Source organism: Haliotis asinina, chromosome 11 (genome assembly GCF_037392515.1).
Source record: "Haliotis asinina isolate JCU_RB_2024 chromosome 11, JCU_Hal_asi_v2, whole genome shotgun sequence".
In the NCBI taxonomy this organism is placed as follows: domain Eukaryota; kingdom Metazoa; phylum Mollusca; class Gastropoda; order Lepetellida; family Haliotidae; genus Haliotis; species Haliotis asinina.
The window spans coordinates 27,272,821-27,297,902 of record NC_090290.1 but is presented as its reverse complement, the minus strand read 5'-3'; the positions used below and the strand labels follow the sequence as shown (position 1 = coordinate 27,297,902).

Sequence of the window (25,082 nt, the reverse complement as noted above, 5' to 3'; positions counted from 1 at the left end):
AAATGAAACATCCCTGAAAGTGCCTATAGCAATTATCTCCCTTTTCATTTGAATTTATTTTGTTGTTTATAATCTAAGCCAAACAAACTTAGCACCAAACTAGCACCTTGAACTCTGACACCATCTGTATGTGCTCAGATTTAAGTCACCAGCGTTACATGCCCCTGTGTAAGTCCCATTGTACACAAAGTTCGCATTATCATTCAGTACACATTACTGATTTTCCTTCTGAGACTAAGAGACATACACTGAGTAAAAACAACACTTGATACACTGCTATATGTTTAAAAAATGTTTCTGCCATTCTCCTCAAAGAGAGCTGCTTATCCCTTCACCAATGTTTATATATGCATATTCCGGCACTCAAAATAATTTCAAAATTGTTGTTATTTACGTACCGCTCATGGAAATCAACTTGGGATGCATCCATAGGCAGTTCTTGACATATCCATTGTTGTATTATCCACGAAATGCGCGAATCGCAAATTCATTAGTGATATTCATCGCCTGAATCGTTGTCTGTTGGCGAAGTTGCATTTGGCGCCTTCTGCGTCGCTCTCGTGCTCGAAGACAGCAGCAATGGCGTCATGTCGGGAAACGGTTGCGTCTTTCCGTATCGAATGTTGCAAGGTTGAAGTAAAGACATTTTTTGATAGAAAAGAAAAATTAAGTGTAAATATAAACGTTAGATCAGGAATAAATCGTGTCTATAAATAAAATAAGATGTATGATTATTGTTATCCGTTCTTAAAGTCGCAATAGATTTCGGAAGCACGAAGGGCGGGGCAGTTTTGGCGCGAAAGTTACTCCATCATACCGACAGTGTATAATTTCTCATCTTATGAACAAATAATGGCAAGAATTACAATGTTTAGGTATCAATATCGAAATTAGAACTTGTCAATATACATGTCGTATTATTGTCAACGGCGGGGATCCCGTAAAAACATGTTCTGAGTTCACGTTCCGTTGTCGATCATGACTTGGAAGAATAGTTTATAATGCACATGTCCCTGGTCATAAATTTTATTTCATTAGTCTAAACTGACGTAGTTTTGGGGTCATATCATGCTGGACAGGGAGTGACAGTGGAATGTGTTCTAAAATCAAGAGCATTGAATGTTTTCAATGAGAAGATAAACTTGCGGGTTATGAAAGCTGTCAGAAGCATGGCGATATCAAAATATTTTTCCACATTTCTTTTTTTTCTAGTACCGAGTCGACTGTTAATGTTTTTTGACTGTTTTATGTTTTTGCTTCGTTATGAACTTTGCGGAAGACGTTCTTGTGATAGTAAAGTATCTGCATGCATCGTGAGCAATCACGGGAGAAATTCAAAGAAATGAGACGATTTTGACAGGAAAACTTTACCTTATGGAGTAAATATGAATAAGGAAGACAAGTAGAAAACTTCCACAGTACCAAGTGGTTACGCAGCTATTTTAAGAAGGTAAGTTTTAACTTGAACTGTCCCTATGTTACTAAAACAATTCCTGTTAGGCACAGAATCGTTTAGCGTTCTTTTATGCATTGTTTGTTGTATATATTATGAAACAACAACAAAAGTTACTAGACAAACACTAGTAATGCCACAAGAGATAGGATTTACAGATAATTCAAACTTAATTAAATATGTTGAAAGTATGTTTATGCCTCATCTGTAATCGTTTACATAACAACTTATCTAACATGAATAAAAGTATTGTAGCTTGTAATATTTATTCCGTATTTTCTTTTTAATGCAGTTTACTCTGGAAATTTGTAGTGAATAAGATTAAACTTACTTCATGAACAAAAACTTCATGAAGTAACATATAACTTCATGAAGTGTGAAATAACTTCATGAAGTTGAAGAAGTCTTCATGAAATATGTCTTCATGAAGTAACAAAACTTCATGTAGTGTGAAATAACTTCATGAAGTTGAAGAAGTCTTCATGAAATATGTCTTCATGAAGTAACAAAACTTCATGAAGTTGACGAAGTCTTCATGAAGTGTGTCTTCATGAAGTAAGTTCATGAAGATTTAAGCTAAAGTTGATGAACACTTCATGAACTCTTCATGAACTTCATGAACTCATGAACTGAATTTTGCAGTATAGGGAGGTTTTCACTGCCAACAATGCACCCATAGCACATGGATACTTCTCCTTTGATATGAAAATCAAGAATGCTGTGTTTGAGCAAACATTAGTGGTTGCTGAGTTGAATTCTATGTGTAGCATTCTTGGCATGGACTTCCTAGAAAGATATTTTGGTGTTGTGGATGTGATGGGGAGAATTCTTAACACTTCCAAAGGGAAATTTACTTTGTACCAGCTCAAAACATCTAACTGTGCTAGAATCAGAGTGGTTGACAAAGTTGTTATTCCTGAGAATACCGAGAAGCTGATTGAGCGTAAAATGGATAATCGTCTATGTTCTAGTTCAGGTTTAGTTGAACCCAACACATACTGGCACAAAAAAGGTTTATTCATTGCAAAGAGCTTAGTTCAAGCTACATCTGACAAAGTCGTGGTGTCAGTGGTGAATATGAGCAACAAGGGGGTTACATAGCAGGATTCCTCAGTAGTAGGTACTCTTAGCTCACCTGATCAAATTGTTGAACTTGAGCATTTTAAGGACAGTTATATTGATTCCCAGGAATTGCCATCACATCTTAGAACCATGGTTGATGAATGCTCTGATGAGTTGTCATAAGGACAAACAAAGATGGTGGAGAAACTTATCACAGAAATTCAGGAGGTTTTTGTGGGGAAAGATGGGCTCTTAAGGCAAACAGATGCAATAACTCACAAAATAGACACAGGTGACTAAACCCATCAAGCTTCCAACTCGTAGAGTTCCATTAGCTAGGAAGCCATTGAGGAAATGTCAATTTCCAGAGTGTCCAGATTGTATCACAAACTATAAGGTTAATAATTGTCAACAGTCTACCATCTCCATGGAACATCTTAGTACCAGTGCTCAACTTCTGAAGTTCAGCAAGGGGAAAATCCAACAATGCGAAGGTAACGCACATCAAAACCACGCCAATTACAATATATTAATGTTTTACAGCTTATTCTTTTGAGATGGGGTATTTTAGTGATTCTCTGACTTTTCAAGGAAATGTGTGGTGATTATTTATTCACTGAAAGTTAACATTATTTTTAGAACGAGAACAAATTGTTTTTGTTTCCTCTTTACTTCTAGAGTGATGGCATGCATATTACCGCAAAACTGGAACATTTGGACCTCAGCAAAACGAAGATACTTCTGAAAGTGGGGTGAATAGGCACATAAAGATAAGCATCTTTCAAGTCTATGCTGCTGAACTTGGAGTCCCATTGTATGAGAGTTCTCAAGTTGGCCTGGGATTCCATCTTGAACTTGGGTGGCCTCCTTAAAGGTCAGATGCAACGTAAAACACAACTTTGCATATTCTGATACCTTTCATTATGCACTTACCAAAACAAATCATCAAAAATGCCAATTCAACCTATAAAGTTGAAAAAAAAAGTTCAAACGTTTCACTAAATTTCCACCAGCACTGGGGGAAAATGTGGTTGTTTCAACAGCTGTGCTACGCTGCGCCCATAACGCATGTGCAGTTAATAGGTTCGCGGAGCTTGAAACAGTATCTGCCCGTGAGCAGTAGACTAATCTTGGTTGTGTACACAAACAAGTAAATAATCTACTCTTAACATAAAAAAAAAATTGTTGATTGTGGTAAGCAGCCTCTGTCACAGAGAAAGCTCAGTGTCTGGTTTACTGACACCTATTTTCTGCATGTCTGTCTGCTGAAGACAGTATGCAATACACAGCCTCAATCATTGACCACATGCAATTTGAACTTAACACCTATCAGGTTATATCCCATAAACAAAATAAATTGATTTATGACTCATGCACCCGAGTCCTGTCTCTGCCACATTACGTAATTAGGCAGGTGTGATACATGTACACATGCCATGTTTTTGGGTTGTAAACAAACTACATCCATTTTTTCCTGATGACTGGATCTGACGGAAACTGGTGCAAACTCTTGTCAGTTTCAAGTCCTGCTTTGCACTTGGATGAATGACAGTTTCCAGCCACACAGTAGTTCACCATCTCTACCGAGATGATTTTTGACAGGATTGAACGAACACGTATTTACAAAACCCAGCATCTCTATATACATTCTTTATGGATAACAACTAGTTCTTCTAGTGTATATGATTTTGTTTGACAACGGTATATGAATCCATACTGAAACGACGCATCAAGTACAATAAAAGAAGTTATCTGTAAAGAATCTTACTCTCTTGTGACTCGCCATACTTCTAAAATGCAGATCATCTTTCTTAACACAAAATGAGCCCTCAGTGTATCAGCAAATGAACCAGGTAATCAGAAGCAGTCTGCACTTTTGCATCGCGATTGTACGCTTATAAGTTTGTTTATATGTTTTTTCACAAGCGTCACTGTATACTACATGTCATGAATAAGTGATAATTGTGTTTTAATTATGTTTGATTTTTGGGTTGCAGCTGACTTTTAAGTAGCTCTTGTTCAATACTTTTAGGTCTATTATCATCCTCATTCCATCCGTATCTTTCTTAGGCACAAGGAATTCCAGGGAGTAAAACCTACTAGACTGATCCTCCTGAGGTATTACCACTATAGTTTGTTTGTCTAGCAACTGCTGAATGGTTCCTGATGCTTCCATTAGACAATCTCCTTGCAGGAAAATTCTCCTTCCTCATCAGCTGATGAAGATGGAGAAACTTGTCCCATGGTAGTACAAATCCCCTCTCTATCATGCACTGACAAAATCCAGCTGTCTGATTTAGTTTGATTCCAACTGTCTATGTATTGAGTGAGATGACTCCCCACTAGGGATTGAGCTACTGGATGAATAAATAACGAAATCTGTCAGTGGACATATCCAAATCAACAGGCCTTGTAAACTGAGTTGTTGGATCTAAGTCAGAATTTCCTTGAACCTTCTCTTGATCCACAAAAGGAACCCCTGCCTCTGCCCCTAGTGGAAGGTAATCATTGGGAACTTGAAGACACTGATGCAGATTGTGACTTAGAATAAGCTGCTCTTATCAAAGGCTGGGCATTGGAATGATTGCTCCCAGCTAGACAAAGACTACCGAGTAATATGAGCTGGCGGATCCCTCCTAGTTCTAGTCTGAGTCTTCCTATGTTCTGTGACAGTAAGGCCGACACTAATCTCTGATTCAAGTCACGTGAAGTAACAGCATCTTTAGCCTGAATCGCTTCACTACATTGCCCATTAAAAAGTGACTCTGAATTAAGGGACTGTTGAAGAAGCAATTCCTTGGTGAACTCCAGCAGACTCTTGACTGAATTCAACCTAGATATTCTCTCCATAGCTGCAATCCTTCCGATATTACAGGATCAGAAATGCAAGCATCAGTGAGTCAGTCCTTGAAGGGAAAAATGGAAATGAGAATTTAGGTGAAAGGGAGGGGATTGATAATGGCAACATGGACAACTACAATACTGACTACTTGCGAGGTCCAATTGTCAGTACCGTTAAAGCTGTAGGTGCTCTGCCTGGGAAAGCGGGGTATCACCTGCTGTCCCAACTGGAGAGCCATTCCCTGCATGGGGAGAAGCCTTGGGCTTTAAGTGATGTCAACATGTTCGGCTTGCCTGACCCAAGCCATGGTTTGGTTACTGATCGGGTAACCCAAGCCAGACCTATTGTCTCTGGGAGCAATGATCCTGCATTTTCCTGTTGTGGAGTTGAGTTGGGTTTCATATCACATAGGTATCATTCCAGCCATATAGTGAAGATGTCAAGTTTGCACCCATTATTTTCATGTTGTACTGTGTTTTCTTAGATTTGCAACATTCTTAGAAAGAAATTTTTGCATCAATAAGTAGTACATAAAATGGCGGTATGGGACTGCAAGCCAAAATTGAATGCAAATTTGCTTTCTCTTATCTTATAGCTGTAGACTGGAATTGTTTCTCCACTCAGTGAATCGAGAAGCAGCAACAGCCTATTGTTCCCTTCATATTTAACTATGGCAAACCTTTTGGATGTGTCAACTCCTTCCGGAACTTTGGCAGCTTTTCGATGCTCGCTACATAGAGGGGTTGCTACTGCCATGTACCCATAATTGGGTAATGGTGTGTGTTGAATATTGTTCCGATATCCTTGTGGTGGCTCTTTCCCCGTTAGCTGTTGGAAGATACAAGAATCTTTCTCCTTGTATGGACAATTACCTGCCAATTTGTCGAGGAAGAGTGCGTATTGAATACTCCACTGGAGGCAGCCGTGGTCGTACATGTTCTCTATGTTCACAAAACAGCCATTGATCACAATTTCCTGTGGAACCTCGAGTGGGAGGCATTCCTGAGGTGTGTAGTCCATGTCTTTGTTTCTCCATAGAATGCATTTCTTGCTGCTGACGCAGTGGTCGATAGCACCACACTTGCAAGTCGAGTTGTCACTGTCTAAGATGGCAGCGACTTTTGGTAGGGTGGAGAGACAGTCGGTGCCTTGGCTGTGTCTGTCCTTGGGTTCAGGCAGTCTGTGAACTTAATTCGTAGTTTGCCTGCTGCAGGTCAAAATTGGTGTGGTGGGTAGAGGTACACAAAATCGACTATTATCTACGAACTCACGAAAGAGCAGCAAATAGAGTTCAAGAAATTGTCCAGGAATCTGGTATCACTCATAGAAGATGTAGCCCATTCGCTCCAGGATTTGTTTCTCTCGGTTGGAAAGGAGTTATCCAGCAGGGTTTTTAAGTCAGAAGTAGTCTTTGTTTGTAGCTCACCTTGGATTCTTGTATATCTGGCTTGCGATATGTGATATCTCCTCTTCACTTCCCGAAGTCACATGACAGTTTGGTTCCTGGCATTTTGGTTATTCCATATACAGTAAAGTTCACTTATAACCTACACGCTTACAACGAATTGCCGGTTACAACGAACAAATTCAGAAGTCCCGACTGATTTCCTGTATATTGTTATGAATTAACTACCGTATACACCGAATACAGCCTAGCTTACGTTCTGATTGACCAACAATGGGAGACTCTGATGAACTTCACAGCACTCAGCCTAGCGGCGACGACCAAGACACACAAATCTATCTGGAAATCAAGCGGAAATTTGGACAGAGTGACAAGCAATGCTTTGAAGAGAGACTTGTCAAAATATACGAAAACAATGTTGCTCAAATTAACCACATAAGAGAGAGTCTTTACGATTACGCCAAAGACACATGCAGTAATTTTCCCCCGGGTGCACTTGTCAGACGGAGAAATAACAATAATGGAGGACCTCAGAGTGTTCTGGAAAAATATGCACAGGATATCTACTATCTATTCCACTTCATTGAGGGAGGTATCCAGGACCATGTGTTACAGTGCAAGGTGCTCAGCAAGGCGAGCATCAGGAACCAATCTCTATCTACCACACTCACAGAGGAGGATCCTGCACAAGTACAGAATACAACACTACCGCAAGGTGAGTTAGACAATACAGCATATGTGATGAGTCACCTAGTACAGCTGAAGCAGTGCGTAGTGAATGGGAATGAATCTTTACGAAATCAAATTAGCGCCATCGAAACTAAATTGAACACTGACATTACATTGAAAAACTCGATGATTGACTCCAAGACAAAGGAAATCCAACATCTGACTGTAAAACTAGAGGAATCTGACGCACGACGTGCAGAACTCAGTGCACAGTTGAAACTAGAACGACAGGCAATTAAGTCACTAAAGGATCGGATAACAGAACTGGAACATGAATTATTACGTGCTAACTACCAAATTGATGCGAAACTGAAAAGTCTGGATAACAAAATTTCTAGCCTTCCTTCCAAGGTAACCCTATCAAACACTCATGATGTATCAAAAGCTAGCACTCAGACACGTGATACAAATCCTGAAGCCAAATCGACAGATGACTCTGACATCATTGACGACAGAACTTCGACCACCAATGTCCTCATAAATGTTCCTGCGAGTCATAATGATGGACAGTCGAACCTCAGTATGGAGACCACATATGCTGACTCTGCCATTGAAGTGCCTGTGTCTGACACAGGACCTTCGAAAACTCTTAGGAACGCTAGTCACCAAGGACCGAGTAATATTGTAGATCTCTCTGACAAAGAATATATATGGAAACTACACACAGAGAATTCCCATGGCCTTGAGTTTAATGGAGATATTAATGAGACCACAAAGTACGACACACGTGGATTAATGAAGGAATCTACCCAACGAAATAAAGTGAGTAACCCACAGAATAAAGGCTATCCCATACGATCCCTCAGTAAATCCTATAACACCCTGGAGGGTGTATCGCATGTTCGAACAAAGCGAATTGTTCTGTCTAACATCAAGGCAGACAAGTCCTTCGAGGAACTAAAGAACGTCATATCCCAATATGCCCAAGAACGTCACGTCCGTGTAACTTACGTCCGTCTCATGAAGAAACGGATCCACTTCGATAAATCGGAAACATATACTGTACAAGTCAACTTGCCACTAAATGATTATGACGTCATGATCAATGACGAATACTTCTGGCCTGAGGACATTGTGTGTCGGGACTATGTGCCGAGGTATCGTCAAAATGAACAGAAACAGCAACAATACAGAGAAAACAGCTATTAACAAAATGGATCTGTACGCACTAACTCTTTTATCTGTGATGGTTGCGCTAAGTGTGTTGACCTGGAATGTGCGCGGTGTTTTGCACCAGACACACAAAATCAACTCTGTTTTACCGGATTATGTCGACATCATTGCTATACAAGAACACTGGTTGAAGACAAGCAATATTCAATGTCTGAATGATTTGAAATGCTATAAACTTCTGTCCTACATATGTGATGATGCAACTACCAGCACACGAGGGTCTGGTGGTATTGCTCTATTGCAGAACACTCATTCCAGTTGGAAAGCACAGTGTGTAAGTTCGTCTGGGAACAGTTGTGTTGCTGTTAAGTTAACTCACCCATGTTCCACTGACATATACGTAATTGCATGTCGCCTTCCATCCACCAATGCCCTTCATTCTACGTACAGCACGGCCCTTGACGAACTTTGTGACCTATATGATGAGCTGTGTGTCAAGGGCGAGACAATTATCCTTGGTGATCTCAACTCGGATATATGTAAGCGATCTATGTCATCACGCGACAAACTTCTGTCTCACTTTGTTAGTACTCGTTACTTAGTCAATGTTATTAATTATACTAGTTCACATACCTTCAGAAGCAAGGACAACGTGAACAAATCTCTCATTGATTAAATTCTGATTCCCTCTTATTTACATAATAATGTCACATCAAGTGAAGTGTTTTTCACTCATTATGATATATCTGATCACTTTCCATGTATAGCTACCATTCAAATAAGTGATAATACAAAGGCAAAGGTTAAAGAAGCTCATTTTATTAAATGGGACAAAGCCTCCAGTATTGAGATCTCTTCATACAGGAACTGCCTCGATAATCTGCTTAACAATGCAGAGATTTGTTCACCAATTTGTTCACCAATTCATACACGGGATGCTATTGAATCATTTAGTACAGTGATAAGCGAATGTATGATCCATGCCAGTAGTGAGTGTCTACCAGTTGGTAGCTTTAAAGCGCATTTAAAACCTTACTGGAAGCAGGATGGGCTGCACAAAGATCATTTTAACATGCGCGTTGCTAGGAGGCGATGGTTGTACGAAGATAAGCCAAGGGGAGATAATTTCGATTCGTATAAAACGTATAAGCAGGCCAAGCGAGAATTCCGACGACGCCATAGACAGTCAAAGCGGGCCTATACTAAGAATCTGTACTCAGACCTAGAAAATACCTGTGAGACCGATGTGAATACATTCTATAAGTCTGTGCGGAAGCTACGTAAGCACAAAATCGGGGTTGATAAACTAACATATGATAACTCCAGCGCAACATCTCCCACTGACATCTGTCAGCTATGGGGTAAATACTATGCAGATTTAGCCAAACCGTACCATTCCGATACATTTGACCAAGATTTCAAACATCGAATTGACTGCGATATTGACAAGATAGCCTCTAGCAATGAAACCAATTCATGTGTTGATAGTGCACTATGTGCAGACATATCCGTCCATGACATCACAAGATATGTACAGAAACTGGGTAGAAACAAATCGCCTGGCCCTGACAAAATTAATAATGAACATGTGATGTTTGGTGGTGAGCTTTTGGTAAAGAAATTAGCACTACTATTCAGTGCTATTCTTAGACTGCAGTACACACCCACTGCGTATAGACACGGTATGATTATACCCATCTACAAGGGTAAAAAGGATAAATCAAACCCTGCCAATTATAGAGGCATTACGCTGACATCTTGTTTAAGTAAACTTTTTGAGAAAATTCTTTTAGAAAGACTAGAAAAGTGGACCTCCCAAAATACTTGTAATTTTCCCGATGTGCTACAATTCGGATTTAGGAAAGAACATGGCGCAGTCATGGCGCTATTTACCCTTATTGAATGTGTGCAAACCTATCTTAATAGGGGGTCGTGTATCTACACCGCATTCCTAGATAATGAGAAGGCCTTTGACCGAATATGGCAATCAGGTCTCTTTGTTAAACTCTATCACCTAGGTATAAGAGGTAAAATGTGGTCTCTGTTACGTCACTGCTATACTTCCATGTATGCGTGCGTTCAGTATAAGGGTGAACAGTCAAACACTTTTGCTATTAGACAAGGCATCGGTCAGGGTAGAGTCATTTCAGCTTGGTTATTTCTTGTGTATATAAATGACCTCATAACTGAACTCAGGCAGCTAGACACTGGAATATGCTTATATAATATCAGGTTGCCATGTGTATTACTTGCTGATGATACTGCACTTATTAGTTACAGTCCTAAAAGTCTACAATTAGCTCTAAACACAGTTGCTAATTATGCATCCAAATGGCGACTAACCTATAATGCATCAAAAAGTAACATTGTGGTGTTTCATAAAAAGAAGCAACTAATCCGTACGCATGCTTATCACCTTGGAGATCATGACATACCTATGTCTGATCGTGTAAAATACGCGGGTGTCCTTCTCCAAAGTAATCTTTCTTTTAAGCTTTATATTGAGGACAGCTGTACTAAAGCAAGGCGCACTGTTAGTTCCCTCATCTCTGTTGGTCTAAACAGCAGGGATCTACATCAGTATGCAAGTGTTAAGATATGGAAAAGAATGATATTAACAACGAGTTTCTATGGCTGTGAATTATTACCCACTCTTTATGGTAAAGATCTTGAACTAACTGAAAGTATACAGCGCTACTTTGCCAGAATTGTACAAGGTTTTGATAAACGCTCTCCCACTGATGCCACTATTGCTGATCTAGGACTCTGGACAATGGTTGGCTACATCGATAAATGCAGACTACAGCTGCTTGGGCGTCTTTGTAATATATCATGTGTCCCAATCTGTAAAACAATATTTTGTGCATCTACCTCACTCTATTACTCTCATTCTAAGAACTTAGACAGTTTATGTGGCGTGTTGCTATCAACAGCTAAGAAATATAACCTAATGCACCATGTATTTCACTATATCTGCACCGGACAATTCCCGACGAAAAATAACTGGAGAAAGATTGTAGTAAATGAAATAAGTATCCACGAGGAAAAAGCATGGAAATACAAACTATCATGCAGAGCTGACCTGTCTCGATATTTTAAAATACACACAGCACTTTCACCTCATATGTTATACAGCATGACATTGTTATATCCAGAACTGAGAGAAGAACTGCAGTATGTAATAAGAATTGGATCCGGAACCAAAATATCAAAAGAATGTAAAAACTGTAACACTTTTGCTAATGATTACTATCTCCATGTTATCCTAAACTGTGGATGCTTGCTTTCAGAGAGGGATGTATTCTTCTCAACTCTAATAGATAATCTTGATGTTGAAATGTATGTCAAAATAGAGATGATGGAAGAGAATGACATGCTAGCATTCTTTCTAGGGGCCAATAACAGTGATATTGATGAAACAACACGGCATTTTACTATTATAGAGTTCTCAAAATATTTGTATAAACTAAAAGATATCCTCAATCACTTGTGGTAATAATCTAGCCAAGACCTGACGGTTGGTGACCTGTATATATTTGGAGAAATATTCCCATATCCTATGCTTGTACATATATGTATATATATATGCGTGTGTGTGTGTATGTACGCTTGTTGAATACTCTGTTACCTAGTTATATAATTGCATGACCATGTTTTCTGGATCTTCGGACCTATCTGGAGGAAATAAAGACATTCATTCATTCATTCATTCATTCATTCATGCTACAATGTCCCGAAGGAAGAACACTATGCTGCAAATTGTATACAGGAAGTGGACCGATTTGGTGATGAAAGTGTCATGGTTTGGGCTGGCATCTCATACAGTGGCAGGACTGATCTCATTCAGGTCCAGGGCAATTTGATAGCTGGACATTACCGTGATGAAATCATCAGACCTCATGTCCTTCCTTGAAAAACCAGAACGTCATTTTTCAGCTTGAAAATACAGCAAGAATGACCAAGGTTTTCCTTGCCCAGAACAATGTTCAGGTTCTTTGATTGGCCTTCACGATCCCCGGATCTTAGCCCTTTTGAACATTTGTGGGACGAATTGGATCGTCGTGTGCTGCAGAATTGGTTCTTAAATTGTCTCCAAAATTCATTACAGTTTCCGGCTGCTGCTGCAGCAGTGATTTAATATGCATTTTCCTGTTGTGGAGTTGAGTTGGGTTTCATATCACATAGGTATCATTCCAGCCATATAGTGAAGATGTCAAGTTTGCACCCATTATTTTCATGTTGTACTGTGTTTTCTTAGATTTGCAACATTCTTAGAAAGAAATTTTTGCATCAATAAGTAGTACATAAAATGGCGGTATGGGACTGCAAGCCAAAATTGAATGCAAATTTGCTTTCTCTTATCTTATAGCTGTAGACTGGAATTGTTTCTCCACTCAGTGAATCGAGAAGCAGCAACAGCCTATTGTTCCCTTCATATTTAACTATGGCAAACCTTTTGGATGTGTCAACTCCTTCCGGAACTTTGGCAGCTTTTCGATGCTCGCTACATAGAGGGGTTGCTACTGCCATGTACCCATAATTGGGTAATGGTGTGTGTTGAATATTGTTCCGATATCCTTGTGGTGGCTCTTTCCCCGTTAGCTGTTGGAAGATACAAGAATCTTTCTCCTTGTATGGACAATTACCTGCCAATTTGTCGAGGAAGAGTGCGTATTGAATACTCCACTGGAGGCAGCCGTGGTCGTACATGTTCTCTATGTTCACAAAACAGCCATTGATCACAATTTCCTGTGGAACCTCGAGTGGGAGGCATTCCTGAGGTGTGTAGTCCATGTCTTTGTTTCTCCATAGAATGCATTTCTTGCTGCTGACGCAGTGGTCGATAGCACCACACTTGCAAGTCGAGTTGTCACTGTCTAAGATGGCAGCGACTTTTGGTAGGGTGGAGAGACAGTCGGTGCCTTGGCTGTGTCTGTCCTTGGGTTCAGGCAGTCTGTGAACTTAATTCGTAGTTTGCCTGCTGCAGGTCAAAATTGGTGTGGTGGGTAGAGGTACACAAAATCGACTATTATCTACGAACTCACGAAAGAGCAGCAAATAGAGTTCAAGAAATTGTCCAGGAATCTGGTATCACTCATAGAAGATGTAGCCCATTCGCTCCAGGATTTGTTTCTCTCGGTTGGAAAGGAGTTATCCAGCAGGGTTTTTAAGTCAGAAGTAGTCTTTGTTTGTAGCTCACCTTGGATTCTTGTATATCTGGCTTGCGATATGTGATATCTCCTCTTCACTTCCCGAAGTCACATGACAGTTTGGTTCCTGGCATTTTGGTTATTCCATATACAGTAAAGTTCACTTATAACCTACACGCTTACAACGAATTGCCGGTTACAACGAACAAATTCAGAAGTCCCGACTGATTTCCTGTATATTGTTATGAATTAACTACCGTATACACCGAACACTGTTAGTACGAATTATCTGTTACAACGAACAAATTGATGGGCCCTCAGTGCTATTTCACACGTTAATTGACGTTTTTATAACGAACAGCTGATCCGAATCCACTGGTGTGTCATCTCACGTGTCACCAATTAGCTTGTGAAAAGAAACATGCTTCCTCACAGGGGATCAAGGGGATAATAAAATAAACTTACCTGTGAAATGTTATCATTTATTTAATCTTGTGAATCTTGTTGACATTGTCAAGGCATAAATAGCGATCTGGGAAATCTTTCTTTCAAGTCAGCATGGAAGGGCTTGTCACGGAAACGTAAAGCTCTAATGCAACATGTCATATTTGGGATTTCACTTTCTTAGTAAAGTACAAATTCTAGTACTTTTTTCGGTTGAGTCCCATCCGGGATTCGAACCCGCACCCTCAGAGTCAGGCACCTAATCGCCAGCACACAAAGTCAGCCGCCTAGCCCGCTCAGCCACCACGACTTCCACTAAAAATGAAAGTCAGATAACTGGTAGTCTTGACTGCGTACTTTGTGTACCCCTCTGATGAGTGAAATCCCAAATATGACATATGTTGCATTTGACCACTTTCTAAAATGGCATCGTGTAATCATAGCTTTCGGCCGTGGGAGCCATGCCAATTTACAGTGGAAGTCGCGGTGGCTGAGCGGGCTAGGCGGCTGACTTTGTGTGCTGGCGATTAGGTGCCTGACTCTGAGTGAGTGAGTGAGTGAGTTTAGTTTTACGTCGCACTTAGCAATATTCCAGCTATATGGCGACGGTCTGTAAATAATCGAGTCTGGACCAGACAATCCAGTGATCAACAACATGAGCATCGATCTGCGCAATTGGGAACCAATGACATGTGTCAACCAAGTCAGCTAGTCTGACCACCCGATCCCGTTAGTCGCCTCTTACGACAAGCATAGTCACCTTTTATGGCAAGCATGGGTTGCTGAGCCTGACTCTGAGGGTGCGGGTTCGAATCCCGGATGGGACTCAACCGAAAAAGGTACTAGAATTTGTACTTTATTAAGAAAGTGAAATCCCAAATATGACATATGTTGCATTTGACCACTTTCTAAAATGGCATCGTGTAAATCATAGCTTTTGGCCGTGGGAGCCGTGCCAATTTACAGTGGAAGTCGCGGTGGCTGAGCGGGCAAGGCGGCTGACTTTGAGTGCTGGCGATTAGGTGCCTGACTCTGAGGGTGCGGGTTCGAATCCCGGATGGGACTCAACCGAAAAAAGTACTAGAATTTGTACTTTACTAAGAAAGTGAAATCCCAAATATGACAGATGTTGCATTTGACCACTTTCTAAAATGGCATCGTGTAATCGTAAAGCTCTAGATCTCGACACAAAATACCAAATCATCCAAGCTGTAGATGCAGGCGGTAAATCCAAGACTGACATGACAGCAGACTTGGACATACAGATTTCAAGGCCAATCAGTCGTGGTTAGAGAGATTTAAGAAGCGACGAGGGATATGTTCAGCCATGACACACGGAGAAAGCTTGTCTGTTGACAGCAAGTCAGTTGATGATTGGCTGACGTCACAGAAGCACAAAATTACCAATTTTGTTAAAGATGCATAATAAAATACATGATCGATGATGAAGTGAATGATCCATGACAATTATATGGTCGTTGGTTTTGTCTTATTTTATTTTCTGTGAGAACATGATCTTGTCTCAAACCAGTGGCGTGGTGACCATTCTTGGTAATTTCTGAATATTCACGAACATTCCCGAATCGCTTAGAACGAACTTCGCTTACAACGAACAGAAAACAACTGTCCCTTTGAGTTCGTTATAAACGAATATTACTGTACCTACAATATCTCTAATTGGGGTGCACTTTTACCTACATTTCTGCTAGACGATAAACATGCGCCTCAAATGAAAATCAAAGTTACTGCACCTCTTTTTCCCCTGCAAATTTGCAGGTGATTTTGGCTTGCTGTCCCATACCGCCATTTTATACACTACTCCATATATTGGTTCCGATTTTTGTCACATCTGAAATTCATGAAGGTATCTGTATTTCTCAGATTTTAACAGATTTTCACAATCTTTATCAAATGTGGGTGGTTGCTTAAGTTATTGCTGTAACTTCGGGGAGCCGGGTTTAAGCTGTCCAATAGCAACAACAATATCAATGAGTTTACCAATAGCATGCTTGACATCAGTGTGTGAATGTTTGTTGGTGATTTTTTTAGGAGGACTTCAGTAAGACAATTCCCCATGTCCATCATTCTTCTGCTGACGATCCTATTTTGATTTGCACCTCTGCCTTGACTGACTTACATACAAGTGCCAAACATCATCAGCTTTAATGCTGTCTGTTCAATTCCGAATTTGTCCTAATGCATATCAGCCAGGTCTTCAAATGTGTCTGCACATTCCATCAACTATACAAGCTGCCAACATTCTCCCTTCTGCTAATTTAAGCAGTGAAGGACACAAAATTCCCTCACATAGCTCCTCTAAAATGAACCACTTTTGAGGTTCTTTCCTAATGTTCCATCTGAATGGGCCAGTGTAAAAGGAGCACCACAAATGGATGTTTGAACTCTTCCAAGACAAACCTTTGGTCAGCTTTACATCAACTGAACCTGAAAACCTTTTCTAAATTGATTCCCAAAAAGGTTATAAAGCCCAGGGATAACAAGCTTCAGACAACAAATCTCTGGATGTTCAAGAAATAGTGATTACATCTTGTTGCCAGTAGATGACTCCAATTCTGACATGAAGTAACATATGATACGAAAGAATGTGAAGGGGAGGGTTAATTGTAAGCTTCTGAATGTATCAAAAGTGATTAACAGTGATCACATTAAACACTTTAAATAGCTACAACCAGTCTAGACACAGTTATCAGCTATGAAGCATAGTTTTCTAACACTTTTGGATAATGTTATTTCATAAAATATTTTAGTACTGCGAAGCTTTCATTGACCATATCATTGAAACTTTGTTCTATTCCTATATTGCATAAAACATTCGACACCAAATGAATTTTCGGTTTTTATATCAGTATAAATTTAGTCCTCTGCTATGTATATGCATGTATATGGAGTGAAACTACAATAGTGGCCATTTTGGAAGCCATTTTGAATTCTGGGTAATATGCAAAAATTCCTAATAGCATGGCATCATTCTAGAAGTAAAGAGGAAACAAAAAACAACTTGCTCTAGTTACAAAAATGTTAACTTTTAATGAATAAATCATCGCAACACATTTCCATGAAAAGCTGGAGAATCGCAAAATACTCCTTTCTTAAAAGAATAAGATGTAAAACATTATATTACCACGATATGACCACAGAAAACAACTTGTTGACAGGTGTCAAAAAAACATCAAAAGTCCACTTTTGGATGTAAATGGAAACATTCAGTGCTCATTTTTATGTAAATGTAAGTGCTGAGCAGGCATCACAACCATAAAACAAGATGGCAGCCAAACTGGCATCATCTGGATTTTTCTCTCAAAAACCAAAAATATGTAAAATAATTTCTATATCCTTTAGCAATACACAGAAGTGAAATGAAAGTGATCAGATTGATAGTAGTAAAATTATCTATAATTAACTGTGAAGAGTTGTCAGGCAGCGAACCAAATGAGACGAAAATGCTCACAGATTCACACCACAAATAATGGTAAAAAGAACAAATACCACAATCTGAGCTTATTACTGGCCTTTTCATGAGTCCAAGACACCATACTTCCTGAAAATTGTGTCAAACAAAATAAGTTCTGGGAAGGCTACAATTTCAAATTTTTCAGCTGCCTCCTCTTGATCTGAATAATTATATTGCTACAGGTCACCACACAGTTGATCTCAGAGATGCTAATTGCCTGTATCATAAAACTGAGTCTGACCTTGCAATTCACAAACATCCAAGCGGAATCCCTTACACTTTAACCAAGTACAATGTCTAATGACATTTCTGGTCAGTAACAAAACATGTACAGCATGTACATGCCTGTAAAGGCTTAGTCTGTTTTACAGTCCCTGAACCACAGTACTTTCCCTACTGCACAAACCTCCCTGCAATGCTAATGCCTTAAAGAAGCAAGTCCAGATTTCCCCTGAATCTTCCAAATCACTGGGGTTCCTTTTAAATTTCAATGGACATGAGTTCAGAAGCTACCTTCAGAACGAAGTTGCAATTACTCCAAGCAAGCATAACACATTTAGGATTTTATATTTCCAAAGGATGTACACAACATTCTTTTGATACAAGTAAACTAACCACTACATTATGAGAGGGTTCTTCTACCGTGAAGAAAGAAGGTTACAAACGATGTTCAGCAACCTATGCTTGTCATAAGGGGAAAATAACGGGATCGGGTGGTCAGATTTGCTGACTTGGCAGATGCTTTTCTTTGTACCCCAATTGCATAAGCAAATGCTCATGATGTCAATCACTAGGTTGTCTGGTCCAGACTTGATTACTGTAAATCACGAAATTTTTGCGTCATGATATTTTTGCGAGCGGCAACCAACATACTTTTTTGCGTTGCGATACTTTTGCGACTTGCCTAATTCTCAAAACATAGTTTAGTTTGACAGCTTCAAAGCTCACTTGCATCTGAAAGTTTTATCTGAAGTAAATCCAATCACATATTAAAGTTTGCCGCTAATCTTGAACACCATTTAGTGGAGTACTTCCGCATGTATGCAATCAGTGATGTTTTCCTAAAAACACTTGCTGCATAGGCCACATAAGCTTAAAACAGTTCAAAGGGATTAAATTAAATGGACTGACTCTAATAAACTGGCACTGATTAAGGACCAGTTTAGTCAGTGTCGGCGAAGCTGTTGATCTCCAGATAAGTGTCATGAAAGCTCTCTACGCCCTCTGGATGATCTCGACCTTTCAAACAGTCTCGAAGAAATGTGTGTTGCATGGTTGGCGCCTGTCTGGAGTATCAGACGTACTGATTGAGTGACTTTTGTTCTGGTATCCATTGTTTGACATGTGACACGTGAGTACGAGTAATGCTAGTAATTAGTCATTCTCCGCCTTGTTGACATTGCTTAATATAGGTGTTGTCTAGATCTATTGTCAATTTATATGAAGTGGTAAACAACAAAGCGAAATCAGGACAGATTGTTTGCTGATTATTCATTGCATTCTACCTGCAAATTGCCTCATGATATTTTTGCGAGCTTAAGTCATTCGCAATTTTCGCAAAAATATCATGCTCACAAAAATTTAATGGTTTACAGTATATACAGACTGACGTCATATAATTGGACCAATGTTGATAAATAATAACAAACAAATAAACAAAAAGGCTTCAAAACAGAAAGAAAGTCAATAAAAACAACACATTTGTTTTGTATAAGACAAGTATATGGATGGCAACTTCTTCTTTATTGTATCACACGTTTCTGGGCTACTTCTTGTCCCTTCCTCAGGTGATTAAAGTACAAAACACACTACATATACCAGAATTTACAAAAGTAACAGATGTACATGTATATAAAATCAATCGCAGGGGTCCAATCAAACACAGTTATGAAAACAATCATAAGGTAAAGCCAGTTGACATGAACAATGAGGACAAGGAGAAGTGAGCATAGCAGAGTGATATAAAGTAATGAAATTATAATTAGCTTTACATGAAATCGGAGACACACAAGTATATACAATCAATCAATGGTGATAGATCAACAGAGATAATAAAACAATGATGAAAAGGAGAGGTGAATATAGCAGGGTGGATGTACAGCTAATTAGGCGACAATAGAGGCATCTTTTGTGATGTTCCAGCACTAGGGACGTATACACTTTGATCTATATTAATCACAGGGGTTAATCTCTGTATGTTGCTGGCTTCTAGCATTTTCCAATAGTGCAAATCATGAAGCAGGTTCCAGCAACCAGACTATGCACAACTCCCAAGGCTGCATATACCAACTAAACTGCAACTGTGGCAATAACTACATTGGAAAGACATCATGCCCCTTTAATATAAGCCATCCTTGTAAATTCTGGTATACTTAGTATATTTTGTACATCTGTCTACACCTGAAGAATGGGCAAGACTTCGCCCAGAAACAACATTATACAATAAAGACAAAGTTGTCATCTATGTACTCGTTTTATTCAACTTCTACATACCTGTCAAGAATCTCGCAATTTTTCTGATTACATGACTAATAAAGTAAATTGCTTCTGACCTTATGGTGTTGCTTCACTGATAATTAACTTGACTAATGTTCGCTGATTGGTTTTCCTTATCACCATTTTTAAAATTGGGTCATGAAATAATACTTATCATCAGTTGTCTTTCAAGGTGTCCCTGCACACAGGCAAACTGTAGTGGAAATGGGTTGCACAGCATAGAAAAAATGACCAGTCTTCTTACATGCAAGCGAAGGGAGCATTTTTAAGGTTGGCAATGTACTCTCCTCGCTTTGGTTTGAAAAATATTTTTCATGTCAAAAGAAAACATTGCCACTATCAAAAGTATACACCCATTTCTTCACCGGGTTGTGTTCTCACATTTCCAACCTTATGCTGAACAATTACTCACGTGAAATATTTTATGCGCAACTCTTGGTATATGAGACCGTTCTTCACCTCCATTCTCCCTTCCAGCTTGTGTGTCAACGGAGTGAAGGAACAGGAGGGTATTATTCCATATGGAATACTTACAGTTATCTCCCCTACATCATTCAACAGGTTCACTTTAAAATAAGGCAGTATGGTACTTCTTTTTAATCTCTGCTTATTCTTGTTCTGTCACTGTTTAAGTGGAAGCTGGCAGGGGTAATGGAGATGAAGAACGATCTGAATACCACAAGTGGAGCTTAAAATGTTGAATAAAACATATTTCACGTGAGTAATTACTAAATGTAGGGTAAGAAATGTGAGAGCATAACCAAGTGAGGAAATGGGAGTGTACCTTTGATGGTGGCGATATTTCATTTTGCCATGAAAAATATTTTTCGATCCAAAGCAAAGAAAGTACGTTGCCAACCTTTGCTCGCTTCACTCACATATAAGAAGACTTGTCTTTTTCTCTATGCTGTGCAACCCCATTTGCGCTACAGTTTGCCTGTGCCCTGCAACAACAGGGCAAGGAGGAGTCAGTTACACTATATGATTTTTGTTTGTGCAGTGTAGTCAGTTAATGAACTTCTGCAATGAGAAGACTAAAGACTTTACTTAAAATCATGACCAAGCGCTTTCTATCTCAGCACAGCAAAATAATGACTATTGCTGAAAGTTGCACATCAAAATCCCTACCCATGTGCGTGCGTGCTGAATAAAAATATTTTTACCAAGGCCTTATATAACATGGTAAGAAATAACTGAACTTTCAATACAATACAGTGAATGTTTTTCAAGTTAAATAGCTGTGTTCTGGACATGATCTTGAATATTTGAGGATGACATTTACACTGGCTGCAAGAGATTTGTGTATCACCTCAAATGGAATTAAGAGAGGAGTAAAAGACACCTTTGGATGAGATATCACTGATATGTACAAGCACTAATCTAAGAAACCTGTAGATATAGGCAATGGGCAATAAACTCTCTCAATATCATAAATACTCAGGATTACAATTCATATTAAACAACAAAAAGATGTGTCAATTACATAATGAATCTCTGGTATTTGGCTTGTGTGGTTTGTCGTTTAATGATGCACTCTACAATACTAAAGCTATTTGCAAGAGATCTGTAAGTAATCAAGTCTGGACAACACAATCTCGTGATCAACAATATGTGCATCTATCTACACAACTGGGATAGAATGACATGTGTTAACTAAGTCAGCGAGTCTTGTCTTTCGACATGCATGCTTTGCTGAAAACCAATTCTAACCTGGATCTCCAGGGGCGCATCTTCAATAACTCATACTAATCGTATGAAATGTCTTACAGGAATGAGTGTCCAGGTTCTCTGACTTGTGTACCGTTTGTCATCTTATCCCAACTGTGCAGATTTGTGGCTTATAATATTAGTCACTAGATTGTCTAGTCCAGACTTGATTATCTCAATAACACCACCACATAGCTTGGAAATTCCTGTGTGACACTGATCAACAATATAGAATCCATGTAAATGGTAACAGACCAAATTTTTAACTTAACATACCATTCTCCTAGTAGCGGGATGAGGAACTTCAGGGGAAGAACTGACTTGTTCACCATAGCTATCATGTAGTTCTTGAATCTCAGAATGCGATGATTAATATCTGAAAGCATAATGACATCTTAAATCTTCCAAGTTCAAAGTAAATCTGAGATATGAAAAAAAAATCACTATCAACTATAGCTTTTGAAATTATAGTGCAGCTGGATGTCTTTTTAGGAGGTTGCTCAACCTATAATGTAAATAAATACATGGTTGTACCAGCTAATTTCCAAGCACAAACATTGTCACTAAGGTAACATAATCCCCTGCTGCAAATTATCAAATCAAACTTAAAAAGTAATGAAAGTGCAGGTTGTAGTTTAAGAAGAAATTAAATGTCAACAAAAGCATGAACAGTTAACCTCTACCTTCCCAAGATGATGCTTTGTGTCAAAGATGAAGAAAATCCAGTGAATCATTTGTGAGACTTAGGTAACCTTCGTGCAGTGTTAAAGAATGAGAGTTAAGGTTAACCATAGTAAAGGTTGTTTTGTGAAAGGAGCTTAAGGTGAACATGTATAGTCCATTTGGCTAAAAAACAGACCAATGAATTGCAGACTAGCTAGAAAATGAATGAACATTACATACTCAATGAAACGCTGATCATAATCAGAACATCACACCAACTCTGTGAAGTTTTTGCAGAATAATTTTCCTTAAAATAAAAAAGTAGTTTAACAAACTATCATTAAAATATTGACACAGTTCACTATTTGTTATGAGAGAGGAGTGCAGAGAAAGGGACATCCAGGTGTGTGAGAAAGCATGGAGACAGCACAGCACAGGTATGTGAATAAATAACTTTCTCAGCACTTGTGCACATGCTTCTCGAACACTTATTATTAGGACAAAATTTCTGCAAAAATCTCACAGAGTTGGTATGATGTTTTGATTATGATCAGCACTTCATTGAGTATATTATGCTTATTAGTTTTCAAGTTACATAGCAATTCATCGGTCTGCTTTTGAGCCAAATGGACTATGGGTTACAAATTGAAATATGCTTTTTGTCGCTGTAACAATGAAAAATACATGAAGGTCACCAAAATCAACTAGATCTTGCACTTTCCCTAGATGAGGCTTGGTGTTGAATATGAGGAAAATCCAGTGAACGGTTCTTGAGATATCTTGATGACAAGAGCAAAATGTTAAAGTCCCCTTGTGACCTTGAAATGAATGTCAAGTCACCCAAACTGCAACCTTTCTCATACAGTGATGAACCTAGGTACCAAATATGAAAGAATCTGGTCATCAGTTGTTAAGATACTCCAGTTCATATGTACGAACAGACAGAAATGAAGGGCACAGCCTAATATTATATCTCCCACTTTTAAGAATTAGGATCAATCAACTCTGATACAGATGAAAACAGTACTGTATAAGCTTAGAACTATCATTCCTTGAAATTCGAAACTAAGAAAAATTCAACACCAGCATCAACATTTACAGACCAACAAGTACCATTACGGTAATGTTTCTGTAATGTTTTATGTCGCTGAAAATGTAATGATGCAAACGGAAATGAAATGGGAACAACAAAGTCTTTGTTGAGGAAGAACTCTATATTGACCATGACAAATTGTTCACAACATAACCTCACTTGGCTGAAGTCAGGCAAAGAGAGTTAAAAGGTTAAAAAGTAATAAACTTTCATGAGAAGTAAACTCTCCATAAACTGATTTATAATGTTTTTCTCTATAGGCTCTCAAAAATTCTGAAAATTGTTATTGATGTATTTTTTTTAGTGCATACCTACCAAGTTCATTAAGCTCCTGTTTGTGGATACACAGATGCTGCTCCTTCTGAACTTCCAGCAAACATCTCTGTACTTCATGCCATGTCATATTTGGAAGGTCTGTCTGAAACCAGTCAAGACAAATGTCACATGCAAATGGTTGACTCCACCTCTCCAAAAGGATCCATATCAATAAACTCTGAAACTAGTTTTTCTTTATTTTCTTTAAGTACGAAAGAAACCATCTGCTATTATAGCTGACCTTTTTGACTAATATCATATTTAACAGCTTTGAAAATGTATACAAATGTATGAACATGAAAGTTTTCTGTACAGATAACGATCTGATACTACAGTCCGTCTGAGTCAGAAACAGACTGATGCATTGCATGTATTATCATTGTACAAAACTGCCACACATATATAAATCATATACATGTTTATCATTTACTAATACCCAACAGCTGTCTTATATTTGAACATTTTATTTAGTTGTTTAAGAAACTATCATCACTGAAAACGCCAAAGTTATTATCTGTTGCAGCGGGGTGAAACCGCATAAACGGAACAGCCACTATCTCACGGTGCATGGGATACACATGCGTGATGAAAAATGAAGTTGAATTCTGACGTGAAACGGTTGATGATTAAAGCTTTACAAGTATCAGCAGGGTTACTGACAAATGTTCTGGAACACAAACACTATGAGGGTGATGCGAAGGAGGTAGGGGTCGTGTCAGAAATCACACAAATTAAAACATTTCGACAACTTTCAAAAGAACCTTGTAAGGCAGTCTATCAACTAGCTCTATTCTGAAAACAAATATATGTCACTCAAAATTTCAAAAAAGCATTTAAATCAAGAACAACACCTCAGAGCATCAAAGTACACTCTTTGGCGACTCTTACACTCTTATGGGTATTGCTGTAAGAAAATTTTGGGGGAGAATAGGCCAGTACTTTGTGAACACCTGATATTGTTGGCTTGATAAATAATTTTCTCAGGGTAATAAAGAAGTGAGAGGAAGGGTTCGGGTAGGTGTACTTGGATGAGACCTGGTCAATGCCTCGCACACTGCCAGCAGTCAGTGGGTACCCAATGGGGGTGATAAGGGGTCACATATAAGTTGCCTCTAGGGTAAGGCGAAAGACTATTCAT

The 25,082-nt window shown here is 38.9% G+C and overlaps 1 protein-coding gene across 1 annotated transcript in view; it reads right to left on the bottom strand.

The window, feature by feature from the left end:
- Window positions 1–25,082, bottom strand: part of LOC137256621 (autophagy-related protein 9A-like) — a 335,545-nt gene that overhangs the window by 232,374 nt on the left and 78,089 nt on the right. Inside the window, exons 6-7 of the mRNA XM_067794505.1 lie at window positions 23,945–24,047; window positions 22,150–22,249 (exon numbers count right to left, since the gene is read on the bottom strand). Of these exons, the coding sequence (XP_067650606.1) occupies window positions 22,150–22,249; window positions 23,945–24,047 (203 nt within the window). The remainder of the gene's footprint in view (window positions 1–22,149; window positions 22,250–23,944; window positions 24,048–25,082) is intronic.